Raw genomic sequence first — 16,498 nt, 5'->3', positions numbered from 1 at the left:
GTCCATCATAAACTCTACTTATTAAGATCACTATGATGACTAAATAAATGTTAGAAGGGGTCACCTCTAGAGAGAAGAGGATGGGGAAAGAGAGAGGTACTGGTAGATCATAACTGAACCTTTACACTTCCGTGAATTTTTCACAATGCGCATGTATTTCATAAGTAACTTGGACAATTTCTGATTTTAAAATATTATCCCAAGAAAATGGTGCTGGGCATCATAACTGATTGTGAAAATGTTCGTGCTGAGCAGCGGATCAGAAGTCGCTGCGGACATCTGGAACGCTCGAGAAATGCCTAGCTCCCCGTTGGTGAGGGCTCCGCGCGGGCCCGAGCTCTCCCGGGGCGCCCCGGGGCTGGAGGGGGCGCGGCGCGGGCCCCACTCTCGCCCGCTCCCGCCGCGCGCTGAGGTTCACTCACGGCCGGGGGATCAGAGGCAGCGACGGGGGCGGGGGAGGCCGCGAGGGGGGCGGGGAAGGCCGCGACGGGAGCGAGGCAGGGCTGGAGGTTCGGGGTCCGGCGAAGGCACTTACTTGAATCTGCCCTGGCAGTGCTGGCACTGGTCCCCCACCCAGCCCGGGTCGCAGAGGCAGGTGGAGTTGACACAGCGGCCCGAGAAGCAGGAGCCGGTCCTCTCGCACGGCTTGGACTGGGACACCTGCGCGTAGAGCGCCAGGTAGAGGAAGCCATAGCACAGCAGCCAGCTGTTCCCGTCCAGCAGCCAGGAGGAGGCGCCCCCGCCGCCGCCACCCGCCGGCCGAGCCCTCCACAGCCCCCGGGCCGCCGGCTGCGGGGTACCAGTGCGGGCCCGGCCCCCAGTCTCCATCTTCCCCGGCGCCCCTGCCCGGCGAGACTGCGCTCGCGGGCGCCGACAGGGATGCTGTTGAAGGGAATTCCGGCCGCAGAAAACCTCTCCGCCGCCGCTTCTCCTCCTCCTCACCGGCGCCCGTCCCAGTCCCGCTCCCCGGTCAGGAGGGACAGATCCCAACCGCCGTCGCCTCCGCTCGGCTGCCTCCAGTCGCACTCGGGCATCGCCACCCAGTCTCCTGACCTTGTCCTTAGCGGGCCGACCCCACAGCCGCGGCGTCCGGGACCCGGCCGGAGGCGAGGAGCGGGAGGCGCAGACTGCGCCCGGCGCTCCTGAGGGGACCTGACCGGGAGGAGGAGGGGATCCCGCGCGCAGCCCCGCCTCGCCCGCGGCCCGCGCCAACTGCCTCGGCTCCGAGCGCCGCGCGCCCGGGAGGGCGGGGGCCGAGCGGGCGCCCCGAAGTGGGCGCGCCCAACGTGGAAGGGGGCGATCAAGGAGGCGGCGGTCAGCCCCGCCTCGCCCGCCCGGCGGGCAAGGGCGCCCCGGCAGCCATTCTGTCTCCGGTGCCTCGAGCCGGCCGCAGCGGCAGCGCCGGGAGCCCACGATGCGTGGGGCCGCCCCCCGCCCTCGCGCGCGCCTACACTCCTCCCCACAGGCCCGGCGCCTTGGTCTCGCCCCGCCCCTGACAGGGACCGGGGACTCCCTCCCGCGCGCGCCCACCCCGCTTGGCCCGCGCGCTGACTGGAGACAGGCCCCCCAGGTGTGGCCCGCGTGCCCGTCCCCCCGGCCCGTGCGGGCACCCCGGCCCCATCCGCACCCCGCGCCCCGGGAGCCCCACGAATGAGAGATCGACACAGGCTTCGCAGCTTCAGCAGAAAAGAAGTCCTTCCCGTCCGCCGTCTGCAGCTGCAAAAGTGCAGCGCTTTTTCCCTAGCGCTTCCCCCTTCCTCCGCCCCATCCTCCTGCCTATTTCTTCTTTTTCTCTTAAGAGAGAAAAACTCGAACAACACACAAAGAGCTGAGCATGTGCAGCAGGCAAAAGCCTTAAAGGCACCGCAGTCCGACCACGTTGTGGGGTCAGCGAGGGCTGGGAGGGGCGGGGATTGGGGACTGCGAGAGGCGCGAGGCGGTCTCCGCGGAGGGACCTCCGAGGGGGAGCCATTGCTGCCTCGGAAATAACGAAGCCCCCGCCCCCAACAAAGAACTGGGAGGCTCCGAGCCCCGCGCTCTCCACCCCTTACAGACGCTGTCTCGAAACCCCACGTCTCTCCTTTTCTGCCTGTCAGTGCTCCCTCCTCCATCTGGGACGATATTCTGCCTTGAAAAATATTGCAGCATCGGGGCTTTTTTTCAGAAGAGCAGAAGTGATGCCCACAAAAGGGCCGTTTTCCTTCCTCAGCAGCACTTTTTCTTCTTCAGATGACTTTCCAAGATTGGCTGGCATATTCTGAGATTTTTGTTTTGTACTTTGGTGCCTTCTCTAAACAGTTGCCTTTTTATTTGACCCCCTTGAGAAAGGAAGCCAAACACACATTGCAGCCATATATCCTCGAGTTACAGCAATGTTGCTGGAGTCCCACCAAAGAACAGGCAGTATGAAAAAGAATTCAAAATCCACCAAAGGCATTTCTCACAGAAAAAAAAAAAAAGAAGAAGAAAGAAAAGTTTGTTGTAACTACACAGTCAAAATATTATTGTTAGGATTCAACTCGTGTTTATTTCGCGTCAGTTCTTTTCATATCTCTTATCCCCACTTGCAGATGAAATCCTCCATTAACCCCATTTTGCAGATGAGAAAGAGCAACTCAGAAAGGTTGAAATATTGGCCAATGGCAGGTTAGGAGTAATGAACTGAGCTTTAGACACGAGGCCTCTGACTGCTGTGCTTTTTTCACTGCTTCTATTAGCAGATGCTTTGTTCTTCCTTCGGTGAATAAAATATACGTGTTGGCTTGGTTTACAAATACCTCAGCAGTGACTTAAGGAGGAAAAAATAAAAACAAAGATCCAGAAGGAGTTGGCTCCTTCGCAAGGAAAAGAGCAAAAGGAAAACCACGATTCTTGTTGGCATACAGAACAAATCATAATTTCCATAATTTCAGGGTTTTACCAGTATCAAAAATGTCCTTATCAAACCTAGAATTAGGATGCCCTCTTCTTCCCTTAACATCTTTTCCACATCAGGCTGCCCCTTAGAGACTTCTTGAAATGAGTGAAGAAGCAGAGGAGAGAACACTGCAGACACCAGTTAAAAGGAAGATCCTGTTCTGGATCACATCTTTTCATTTCAATGACTGTGAAATCCAGAAGAATTCTTTCTAGTGTCAGCCATCCATGAACACTGTCTGCTGCTTTTCCATTCTTCTCCATCTGCCAGCCAAAGTCAGCCGCATCTTTCTCACATCTAAGGTAGAGTCGCTTTCAGACGTGGGGAAGTGGCCAAACACTTAAAACCGTCAGTGAGTGTGAAGGTAATTCAAAGGGTGCGCTGTAGTCCCTTTGACGAGAGAGATCACAGCTCAGTCACATACTGACTGTAGCCTGTATTTGAGCAGAGCTTGCCCATTAAAAATATACTCATAAGTGGGAGTTGAACAATGAGAACACATGGACAGAGGGAGGGGAACATCACACACCAGGGCCTGTTGTGGGGTGGGGGGCTAGGGGAGAGATAGCATTAGGAGAAATACCTAATGTAGATGACGGGATGATGGGTGCAGCAAACCACCGTGGCACGTGTATACCTATGTAACAAACCTGCACGTTCTGCACATGTATCCCAGAACTTAAAGTATAATAATAATTTAAAAATACATATCTTTTAATTGAATAACCACTATAATCAGCTCAGTACTTCACATTACACTGAAGAACATGCAGCCCCACGGGCCTCCTCTCAACATTGCCTTTAGAATCAAGCTGAATATATTAAATTTATATGAATTATTCTCACAAGGATCTCAGAATTTTCACTCACCCTGTATTTTGTTTCTCTCTCAAACACTTTTAGTCAACACTTACTATCATGAATTTAAGCAAGAGAAAACAAATATGAATAAAGCATGATTTCTACCCCAGATTAGCTTATCTTCTATCAAGCTCACTAGACTGTGAGTTCATTATACAGTTGAGTGTCATATACTTTACAAATGTAGACACAGAAAACTTAAATTATTTTAAATGGTCACACAAAAACTCAATGGCAAAGTTTGCCTAGAATCATGAGTTATGTTTCAGTACCTTCTATGATCAAGAAATGTTAAAGCTCCAACATATTTTCTTTTTTTTCCAATTAAGTAGGGTCAGCCTCCTAGAAGTGCTATATCATACTGAAATAATTAATAGTATTGGTAATAGCAGTCATAAATCTAGCAAAAAGGTGAAAATTTACTCCAAAGCCATACTGGGGGAAAATTCACCCTACTGAAGTAGGATGAAACTGTTAAGAATTATCTATTTAAATTCATCCAAGGGGAAAGATAAGAAAAGACTATTTGTTTTCTTTAGCCTTATATCAGGACCATTAGATATTTTGAGGTGTATGTTTCATTTCCATTCATACTACTTAACAATGGTGTTATAATATGATGGGCAAAAATCTGATATCACATCACCAGATTGTTTAAAGGAAATTTAAGTGATTTTTTAAGAGAACAAGAGAAATGATAGATCCAATATCTTTTGATTGCTACTCAAAAAGTAAAAGATCCTATTTGGGCTAATGAACCAAAGCAGACTCTTTTCAGTTGCTTAATTTAAGAATCTCTGCTCTCTGGTTATTGTTCGCCCTTTAGCTTATATGAGGCTTCTGAAAGCAACCAAGATAATGAGAACTACAGATAGCCTGGCCTCAAAAGCTAGAAATGCATTCACTCAAAGGGACCCACAGCGAAACTGGGGCAGTATTCTTAAGACACCAATAGATGATGAATGGTCTGCAACGTTAGACAGTTTAAAAAAACAACCATCAAATTTAGGTACTTATTAAAAAATTATTGATGATATTTAAAATGTTTATATGGCTATGGATCTGAAACACCACCACCGTCCCAATCAAAATCTAACATTCTGCTTTCTCTTGGATTCATTCTTTTCTTCCATCGGTTTCCCTTGCTGTCACAGTTGCAAACACACACATACACTTCTGCCAATTTTTCTACTTAACACATTTCAAACATATTGTTATAAGTAAATCCAAGGAAATAAATCCAAAGATTATAAATTCACTATGCTGGGCTACTACATTCTTTTTTAGCTGGGAAATAAAATGAACATCCTTAAACTTTTAATCCTAAATATTCAGTCTTGTCACCAAAAAAAGTTGATTGCTAATAGCCAATTGCAGAAACTTGTCTTTTGTGAAATCTAATTCAATAAAAATATGGGCTAGGGCTTCCTGATAAACAAAGTAGATCAAGTATGTGCATTTACCTCTGCTCCCTCTGGAAACTCTACCAACATGACAGGAAAGGTTTTTGTTTTTTGTTTTTTGTTTTAATTTTTTTCAGGTATAAACTCACAATGATAAAGAAAATGAGAAAACAGCCAACTTGCAGATGAGAGGTGACAAGGCATTTGGAAGTGTCAATGAAGGAGAAAAGTGAATGGAGACGTAATAACTAAAACATATACACCATCAGAGATAAGAAACAACAAGAAACAAATCTGTTTCTCCCAAAGATCCCCAGAAAGCCTAAGGACTCAGATGCAAGAGTTACCAGGAAGGCAGAGGTGGGGCTCTAGGATAAAAATAAGGGGAATGGTTGAGAGTAGAATAAGGACCCATACTCTCCCTCTCATCCGAAGAAGCTAAACACTACCCCAAACCCAGCCCTGACAGAGGTTTAATCTCTTGAGAAATTGAATCAGAGGCTCCAGACTTGGAACACCAGGCATGGTAGAAGGAGGGAGTGAAGTATACAGCTGGAACTTGAGAGACTAAGTGAAAATCTACATAATGAATGGTAAAATTTCCCTGCCATCTTTTCCTCCTGTTCCCAGAACATCAATAATCAAATGAATAACCCCCAGACAGAAAACTGAAGGATATTTATCTGCAGAAGTTGAATGGTTCCAAGACAAAAGATACTGTCATTTGGCATCTTCCAACCAAATGAAAATCCAGCTTCTGGATCACTATACAGTGAAGCCTGATAGTTAATAAGCTTTGCCTAATCCTTTTTTCCATAATTTTCTCCTAAATAAGGACAGTAAATGTTCACTAGACATAAAAGATAGAAACAAAACAAAGAAAAGGAAATTAAAGGAAACAAAGTCAAATGATATGGAAAGATTGTGCACCATAAAACAAAAGTGGATATTCTTTAAAAATAATAATAATAAGGGGACAATCAGAAAACAAAAATATAAATAAATAAGTAAATAAATAAGCAGTAACCAAACTTAAAATGCAATAAAATTTGGGAAAATAAAGTGTAGGAAATTTCCTAGAAATTATAATGAAAAGGTAAAGAAAGTTTCTCCTTTATCATGAAGGAAAAACTAAGAAAATTAGAGAATTCATGAATAGATACTATTTTAAATTAAGCATTTATACTATGAATGCATGTATTAATATGAGAGTACATTAATACACAACATATATAGGAGCAGACAAAATTTGTTTATATCAGTTCATCCTAGTATTAACATGAGGAAATTTCCCAGAACTAAACTGAACCTCCAGATGAAAGACCCACTGCAACATAAAACACTGAATAAAAAGACTCACAAATTGAAGGGGGAAAGACAAATGCAATGGATTAGAGGTAAGAATAGCATTAAAATTCTCAACAACAAACCTGAGATGTAAGGGGAAAAAGTAGATATATAAGGGAAAATTATTTTCAACCTAGAATTCTATACCCAGCCAAGCTATCAGTAAAGTATGAGGATAAAGACATTTAACAGTAAGATATGAGGATAAAGACACACAAGCATTTATAAAATTTATCTCCCAGGGTGCCCTTTTTTAGGCTACTAATAGAAAATATAATAAAGGAAGAGACAAAACAGAAGAGAATTGTGCAGGGACATCTCAGGATGACATACAGCTGTGCCCCAGGCCAACAGAATAATCAATCTAACCTGGAATAGAGGGCTAGGGAGAGAGGTATCCATGAAGATCATGAGTTGATATGATTTGGATCTCTGTCCCCAGCAAATCTCATGTTGAATTACAATCCCCAGTGTTGGAGGTGGGGCCTGGTGGGAGGTTATTGGATCATGGGGGTGGAGGTATCATAAAAGGGGTTAGTACCATCCCCTCAGTGCTATTCTCGTGATAGTGAGTGAGTGAGTTATCATGAGATCTGGTTGTTTAAAAGTGTGTGGCACCTCCCTGCTTCCTCTCTTCCTCTTGCTCCAGCCATGTAAGACATGCCTGCTTCCCATTCTGCCATGACTGTAAGTTTCCTGAGGCCTCCCCAGAAGCAGAAGCCAATATGCTTCCTGTACAGCCTACAGAACCGTAAGCCAATTAAACCTTTTTCTTCATAATTTATTCAGTCTCAGATATTTCTTTATAGTAGTGTGAGAACTGACTAATACATGAGTATTTGGAAATGTTTGGACTTTTGGAAAGAAGATTAACAAGATGTGACACATCTTGGAGTATTGAGGGAAGAAATAGAATAAACACATAAGAATTTGAGAAAATGAACAAAATAAGGCAATTGTTGACTAGAAAAAAAATGTAAAAGATGTGATCAATACTTGCTTACATAGTTATAGTAAAGTAAACATTGACCATCAATTTAACCAAAAATTAGAATTACCTATTTTTAAAAGATAGAAGCAGGGAAACAGTAATGTTAAATCCTAATTTTTTAGCAAGAAGTCATTATATGTCCAAATTAATACATCCAGAAATAGCAGTATAATCACACTACATTGAAGAAAAGATTTGAAAGCTTCTTACTCTGGAGCATAGTAAAGAAGGGCAGGAGATGTACATTTTATTATAAGGCTTTTAGTACTCTTTGATCGATTGAAAATTAAAAATTCTAAGACATAAAAATAACAAATAAATATGTGCATTCATAATAAAATAGACAGTCATGGCACCAAAGACTCATAAAAACCTGGGTTTGATTCCTAATTCTGCTGTCTATATGCTGGTTACCCTTGAGTGATCCATTAATGTCTGTGCCCTAGTTTCCCAACATATAAAATTAGAGTAGTCAAATATCTATCAATGTTCATTTTAGGACTGAGATGAGGGTACAAATAGAACATATGAAAGCACCTAGTAAATGATATAAAGCATTAAACAAACTTTGATATTTAATGTTCACCAAAAATTATTATTAGGAAGAGATTATATTCCCATGTAAAGGAAAGGTTTACTGAAAGGGATTTGGGTCAATACACATACATACACACACACACGCACACACACACACACAAACACACACACACACATACACATACAAAAACAGGCAGACCTAGAAGAAGAGGAGATAATTTTAAAGATGGATGTAGCCAAAGTTCCTTATTTTCCAAGGTTCAATAAAGTTAAGTGACTTGGCCAAGATCATATAAGTAAACAGTGGAGTAAACCAAAAAACAATAAACAGCCAAAGCACAAACCTTGAACCAAAAACTCAGAACCAAATGAAAGTTCACCAGAATGGTTAAAGGCATAAATTGAAAGCCCAGCCCAGTCTGTAACACAGCAGATTATCAATAATATAATCTGCTATATTGCTATATTAACTAGCTGATTACAGTTCCTGCCTAAATATGGAGAGAAGAGCTGGAAAGAAAATAAGCATGCTTTAAAAAGAAAAATAGCAATTAGACAAGCAGAGTCAGCAACAGAATATTCCTCCTGAAAATGAAGATGTGAAAATTGGATTCACCAAATCAGGAGAGAGAGTGAGAAAAAGGAAAGGAAACAAATGAAGAAAGGGCATGGCCTAGTGATGGACAAAATGTGTCAAGAAGTGCCTGAATTTGGAACTCCTGAAGCTATTGCAAAACAACTAATAGGCTTCCCTGTTTTCTCCTCCTTGGGATAATGTTGAAAGGGATGAGGACATGAGGAAGATAAAAGGGTCAGGGACCTTTCCTCCATTCCATACAGGAAATCATTTGCTGGCACTTTTCTTCATAAAAGGCCAGGGGGCGGGGAGTTGCTGGGACTCTTTTTAAGAATACAGTTCTGTGAATTAAAATGAACAGAAGTTCAATTTGAATCAAGTAGCAAAAAAGAAAATGTCATACTATTTTATTTTCAGATGTCATAAATTTTCCCTAAGAGATAATTCTAATTTCTCAAGGTAACTCTTATTAGGAATCGCTGCATTGTGTTGTATCATCTTAAATCTAAATAAACCAATTTTAAGTGTCATTGAACATAAAGAGAAGCACTTTTGATTTTGAGAAACAGAAAGGATCGTTTTGGTTGTGAGAACATCCAACAACTGCTACAATAAGGCATCATTCACATGTAGATAAACCCGGTAAAAATTTCTATAATCCTTAAATTGAGGATTGTTTCATGTGCTCTCTGCTTAAAGAAAAAGTCAGTCACAGGAAGTACTTAAAAAACAAAAGCTTCCAAGCAAAATAAACAATTCATAAGAACAATAACATACTCGCTTTTAGAAAGCTGCTTGGGGTTCTGACACAGGAAAATACGTTTATGTTTACAAGGAAAGGAGCATGAAAGAGAATTATGGACCCTCTCAAAGGAGAGACAAAGCCATCAGGATGCAACAAGGTTTTCTTGAAGAGCTCAGAGACAAAAAGGAACCACAAAACAGCACACACATAAAAAAAGAAAAATATCTGACAAATGATAGCCAGGCCCCACAAATCCCGATAACACGACATTCCACTTATTAAAACCATCAGTCTTGGAAGACTTCAGGCACAGTAATTTTGAAAATGTACACAAGTAAATTAAAACCAGGCTTATGATTCTTCTCATTTTAAGTCCCTCACTTGTACCCCTCTGCAAAAGCTGATGTGAAATTTAAAATTAAATGAAAAAAAGTCAACATGAACCTTGCTGATTTTAAGCCAGAGCCCCAAGTTTTACATTTTTAAATTGGAACGTAGTCTAAAAGTCTCTCCGCACATGAAAAGGAAGCATACTTTCCTAGGAAAATTTGTTCCAGGGTAAACAGAAAATGCTATATCTACAATTAGGAAGCATGTGTGATAATTTTATTTATTAAGTTATCTGAACCACTTGGTAGCAGATATTTTAGGACATGTTTTATGGCCATGTTCTTTATTACTGGACACAATCCTTGATGGAGGTAGCAGGAGGTAGTGCCAAGAGAACTGGACAAAGAGCCAGCAGACCCAGTCTCAACAACCAAACAGGGCATGCCTCATTCACCCTGTTTCTTTATTCATAAAAGAGCAAAAAATATTGAGCCTCCCTGAACATTGTTGGAAGAATCCAAAGTCCAAATAAGATAAGATGTCAAAATTATTTTAAAAACAGTGAAACCTTATTGAACTGTGTCAGCTTCGATTCCTTTCTCTGCACAAGGACCCAGTGGGGCCATGTAACACTGGTGAACCACAGAGCAAGCTCAATAATTCCTCTGCAGCTACAGCCCCCATCGCCTGTCACTGGGGCAGGGAGTGGTGGGGGAGCAGCAAATTCACAGCCCATTGCTTTATGCCTAGGCAAGGTAAGTGACCACCTGTGTAGGGTGACTGAAGTGACCATCGGAAGACCCCAGAGAACAAAATACACTGCCCCCACACTCTTGCTATAAACTTGGAACTCCAGCTAAGGATTCTGTCCTTTAGGCTAAAGGTTTAGGGGCACTTGTTCCATTGCAAAAGACTTTGAAAGGCTAACACATTTTGTTTGTACCAATTATTAACATCTTACCATGAATGACTTTGTACCTATTCTTGAGAGTAGTTTTCATAACGAATATAAGAAAAATATAAAGATATATCACTTCTACTGCCACCAACAACTCCCCCCAACCCAGCACACACAGTGTGGACATTCTTTGTTACCTGGCCTCTTAGAGGAAACGCTATCTGAGAATCACTAACATCCTCTAGTGATCTTAGCATAATATCTCATCCATGGAGGGAATGCTTATTTTTTAAAAGAATACCAAAAGAGGGAATGAACACAAAGGAGTTAAATACTAACGGTGAGATTTGAGACAGAGTGGCTCCTGGATGAAAGATTTGACATACATCTCAAGTCAGTTATGGTAGGTAGCTGCTTACATCCCCTAAGTGGAGGTCAAAACTAGCAGTGGAATTTTGGCATCTCTGACTACACAGCGAATGAATCTAAGGGGAGAATTAAAATGAAAGGTTAGGTCTTCACTGGGAAACACTCTTCCCAAACTCAAGTCTGGCAGATATCATCAGCAACAGTTCTGCTATTTTTAATGGCTAGGAGGGTGCTTAAGGAAATGTCAGTCTCTAAGATTATCCCAACTCTCCTCTGCATAAATAATAACATCATTACCGACAGATTCTTGGCTCAACCGATCTTCTTTTAAACATGCAGACTAGTCAAAATGAAATACTTATTAGAGAAAGATTGGAAAGGGTAAAACTGAAAATGATCACTCAAAATTAGAAAAAAATCAGCCTCATTAAAAGGAGAAAAAATATGGGCATTCTGAGCTAGCCAGACACCAAAAATATGTATGAATAAACAGCAAAGCAGCAATACTGTGTTGGTAATATGGCCTTTGAGGATGCAATGACTCAAAGGAAACCACCAGAGAAGCCAGTGCTAACCCCCAGTACATGCTCAGAGGCTTGTAGATCACCAGCAATCCTGGCAGGTCGACAATATTATACCAGCTGGGAACATTTCCTCTGGCTTATGCTCAGTGTATGCCCTAAAGTCTCAGGACTTTCTAATGCTCATTATTTTTGTTTTAACTCTGGTGCTGGAAACGCTATCCTCATTCCCATGAATGCTTAATCTTTCTGAATCATCCTAAACTATCTGTAGCAATTATCCTATGATTGAAGTTCTAAAGTTAATTAAGTTTGAAAAAAGACTCATGAGTTTTAAATTTTTCTGCCTTTTCATTTTATCAAGTGTATTTTTATTCCTTTATTATTAGAAAATGTAAATAAGCATCCAATCATCCTTCTCTTTAACATTTATTATTTTATAGCCCTTATCAGATTTCTACTGTTTTTCTCCCAACTTAAAAGTCCTAGTCATTCACCTTTGGGATCTATCTTGCCACTGTAATTTTTATGACCTCCTTTACACTACTTCTTGTCTAGCTCAGTCATTTTTAAGATGAAGAAGATAAAATGGAACAGGCCATTCAAAATTAGCATGATTATATACCCTGTAAAAATGAATATAAATGTATCATGTTGTTTTCTATAACCCTTTTTAGCCAGAATAGTTTCTTATTTACTTAATTATCACTGCTCTTTAAAAAGATGTATTCTTTGAACTGTCCATAATGGTGTCTACATGCTTTTCCTGAAGGGTTATAACTAAGTCAGTACCTGTGAAGATATTAAGTTATTTCCTTCTGAGATGCATTAGAATCATAGACTCTCGAGTTAAATTTCTGCCTTTGGTGTGTTCATCTACCTGGTTAAGTAAAATACCTAGATGCTTCTAGATTTCTAACTCCTTTACCATCTGCACTAGACAATTATGGTGGGAGACAGGCCCTTAACACTTTCTGAAGAAAACTGTCCGGCACATGTCCTCCACTGATAAAGCCCACTTATGCAGCTGTGTTTTGTATACATGATTCTGCTCTCCTCAGCTGCTGATTAGAACAGAGGCAAGCACCAACCTGCGGGCAGCCAGTCCCTAGGCTCACCGGCAGTTTTACAAGTTGATTGGCATGAAAGTGCCAATCAAACACTGGGATGCACTGGGACAACCAAATTCTCACGTTGGGGAATTTGAATTAAGAAATACAGAAAGGGCCAGGTATAGTGGCTCATGCCTGTAATCCCAACACTTTGGGAGGCCAAGGCAGGCAGATCACTTGAGGTCAGGAATTTGAGACCAGCCCGGCCAACATGGTGAAACCCTGTCTCTACTAAAAATACAAAAATTAGCCACGTGTGGTGGCATGCGCCTGCCTGTAGTCCTAGCTACTTTAGAGGCTACTTGGGAGAATCGCTTGAACCTGGGAGGTGGAGGTTGCAGTGAGCCGATCGTGCCACTGCACTCCAGCCTAGGAGACAGAGCGAGACTCTGTCTCTCTCTCTCTCACTCACACACACACACACACACACAGAAAGAAGTAACTAAAATCAAGAGCTAAGGCTAAAAATTTATGCAGAAAAAGAGAGATCATTAGATAGGGAGGAGCAAAAAAAGACCTGAGTAACAGTTACAAGAAGGTAAAAATTATGAGTAAGAAGAACTTGTGGATTAGTAGCAACTTATGACGTGGAGACATAGAGTAGAAGATGAAGAGATTTCTGTCTACCGGTGATTAGACATAGAGAAGCAAACACTGGAGAGTTTTTGAGTCATATTGCTGGCTAAGCAGTAGAGATTCATGAACTCTTGCTGCTGAGCATTCTAGAGCTGCCTTAGATTCAAAATGGCTATTGAGTTCTAGTTTCAGTCTCTGTTTTTTTTTAAAAATTATTTTAATTAATTTAAAAAATTTTTTTTTGAAACAGGGTCTCACTCTGTAACCTAGGCTGGAGTTCAGTGGTATGATCATGGCTCACTGCAGCCTCAACCTCCTGGGCTCATGCAATCCTCCCATCTCAGCCTCCCAAGTAGCTGGGTATATAGGCACATGCCACCATGCCCAGCTAATTTTTTTTTTTTTCTGTTTTTAAGATGGAGTTTCACTCTTGTTGCCCAGGCTGGAGTGCAATGGTGCAATCTTGGCTCACCACAACCTCCACCTCCCAGGTTCAAGCGATTCTCCTGCCTCAGCCTCCTGGGTAGCTGGGATTACAGGTGTGTGTCACCACACCCGGCTAATTTTGTATTTTTAGTAGAGACGGGGTTTCTCCAAGTTGGTCAGGCTGGTTTCGATCTCCCGACCTCAGGTGATCCTCCTGCCTTGGCCTCCCAAAGTGCTGAGATTACAGGCATGAACCACCACCCTGGCCTGGAATTGTGGTCTTAAATAGAGTAATTGGGAAGTGCCCACTGATAAAATGACATCAGAGCAGAAATCCAGAAGGAAGGGGTGGGTGAACCAGACAGTTGGAGGAAGAAGGTCCTAGAGGAGAAGAACAGCAAGTGCCAAGACTGTGAGCTGCAAGTGTGTGTGGTGTGTTTGAGGAGGCCAGAGCACCTGGAGCAGAGTGAGTTGAAGGACAGCATAGCAGGAGATGAAGTTAGAAAGGAGGAGACTAGGGGTAGATGACATAGGGTCTTATAGGCCAATGTAGAGACTTTTAGTTCCAGGACAAGCCATTGGAAGGTTTTGAATATACCGACATGTTCTGGCTTACCATTTTAAAGGTTTGTAGGCAACCATTCTGGCTGCTTCGTTAAGATTATACTGTAGGGGAAACAAAGGTGGAAGAAAGGGGACAAATTATTAGGAAGCTATTACAATAATCCAAGAAAGAGATAACAGTGGCTTGGACCAAAGTGGTAATTGCAGAGTGAAGAAAAGTGGTGAAAGTCTAAGTATATCTTGAAGATAGAGGCATCAGAATGTGGTGATGGATTGAATGTGGGGTGTGAGAAAGAGAAGAGTCAAGGATAACTCCCAAATTTTTGGCATGAGCAATTGGAAGGATGAAATTCCTATTTACTGAGATGGGGAAAGCCATGGGAGAAGCAGGTTTGGGAGGGAAGATTAGAACCTCACTTTTGAACATGACAAGTTTGATATGCCTATTCAAAATCCAAGTGAAGATATCGTATAGGCAGTTGGATATTAAAAACTGAATGCAAGGCAGTTCCAAGATGGCCAAATAGGAACAGCTCCAGTCTGCAGCTCCCAGCATGAGTGACACAGAAGACAGGTGATTTCTGCATTTCCAACTGAGGTACCAGGTTCATCCCACTGGGGCTCGTCGGACACTGGGTGCAGGACAGTGGGTGCAGCTCACTGAGCATGAGCCGAAGCAGGGCGAGGCATTGCCTCACCCAGGAAGTGCAAGGGGTCAGGGAATTCCCTTTCATAGCCAAGCAAAGCTGTGACAGACGACACCTGGAAAATTGGGTCACTCCCACCCTAATACTGTGCTTTTCCAACGGTCTTAGCAAACGGCACACCAGGAGATTATATCCTGCGCATGGCTCGGAGGGTCCCACGCCCACGGAGCCTCGCTCATTGCCAGCACAGCAGTCTGAGATCGAGCTGCAAGGCAGCAGCGAGGCTGGGGCAGGGGTGCTCACCATTGCTGAGGCTTGAGTAGGCAGTTGGATATTAGAGGCTGGAGGTTAGGAGAACAATCAGGGATGGAGATATAAATTTGGGAATTATCAGTATATAGAGTTATTTAAAATATGTTAAATGATGACGCTGGATGAAATCACTCAAGTGATGATAGAGGAGAGAGGTCAAAAGGTTATATAAAATAATGCATATAAAATCTGAATACAGTAGATATAGACTTCTACAGGTTTGGCACACTTCCCAACTCCCTTGTAAAAATTAGGTATTATAACCTGATTAGTCAGATGGCCAGAACACTGACTGGGAATTTATACTAGTGTTCAGAATCACTGTGTGTTTTAAAAAATTGCACATGTGGATATGGCAGTTCTTTCCCCGACTGTTTCTCTAATCAAGTAGCCAGATCAATAAGAGAGCCACTTTCTCATGAAAAAGAAAGAGGGAAACATCATCATTTCTCTTTCCTCTTTGATCAACTGTGCTTGGATTCTCTCATCAGTTTATTATTATTTTTTTTAATCTCAATTGTCATGGAGGGTTTGGGCTTAGGAAGAGAGAAAGATTTCCCTCTTTACCTCTTATCCTGACCTGTGGACCTTGCCTCTAAATCCTGTAATCCAGTCCATTTTACCAGCATATTCTGCAGTGAAGTTTAGGGCACAAGCTCAGATAATAATAAAGTGATACTTTCATTGCGCCACTGCACTACAGCCTAGCAACAGAGCAAGACTCCATCTCAAAAAAATTAAATAAAAAATAAAAATAAAAAATAAAGTGATACTTTGATTCCCTATCTTCCATTAGCCCTTACACGTATATCTATCCCACCTAGGTTACCTCAAGGGGAATGGTGGCTCTACATTGAGGTAGAATTTTGGCATTCCTGGGCCCCACACCTTAATAGTATCAAATTAGTATTAACCCCAATCAGTCAGCACTCAATAAGCATATGTTCTTTTGCCTTAACATGCCAATAATTCCTATTAGAGAGACACTGATCCAGACATCAAAGGGAAGATTTGTTAATAAATAGAAGGCTAACTATTCCCTTAGTCCTTCACTGTGACACCAAACCCACGCTCAACTTGCCTGCAAGGTTAACACCAGAGTCAACAGAGAAAGAGAAGAATGATAGAGGTTCAGGTGAAGAAATTATAGGAAAAGTAGGGAAGTGGATATATGCAGGTCTGCTAGCTTGTCTGATAATGTATATCTAGTTACTTGCACATAAGAATGTGGGCAAATCTAGAAAAAGAGGTGCAAGGATCATGGAAGAAAGGTATAAGGAAGATTCTGAGGCATCACTCTGTAGAAATCTTCCATCAGGAGCTATAATGGAGTGGACGCTAGCAGCCAACAGAAGGAAAGCAGGC

General features: G+C 42.4%; 1 protein-coding gene across 6 annotated transcripts in view; it reads right to left on the bottom strand.

Annotated features, from left to right (window-relative positions):
* Window positions 1–5,084, bottom strand: part of ATRNL1 (attractin like 1) — an 857,023-nt gene extending 851,939 nt beyond the window's left edge. For 2 of the 6 annotated variants that reach the window (XR_008619833.3, XM_034931567.4), the window contains exon 1: window positions 536–1,218. Coding sequence is in view for 4 of the 6 variants with exons in the window: in XM_034931567.4 (XP_034787458.1) it covers window positions 536–828 (293 nt within the window). In the remaining 2 variants the exon portion in view is untranslated. Of the gene's footprint in view, window positions 1–535; window positions 1,220–1,627 lie in introns of those variants that run through there. The other 4 variants (XM_034931565.3, XM_034931566.4, XM_008950947.5 and 1 more) reach the window with 4 other exon arrangements.
* Window positions 5,085–16,498: the final 11,414 nt, after the last annotated feature.

The sequence above is a fragment of the Pan paniscus genome, chromosome 8 (assembly GCF_029289425.2).
Source record: "Pan paniscus chromosome 8, NHGRI_mPanPan1-v2.0_pri, whole genome shotgun sequence".
NCBI classification, from domain to species: domain Eukaryota; kingdom Metazoa; phylum Chordata; class Mammalia; order Primates; family Hominidae; genus Pan; species Pan paniscus.
The sequence above is the reverse complement of the archived record's forward strand: the minus strand, read 5'-3'. Positions and strand labels throughout refer to the sequence as shown.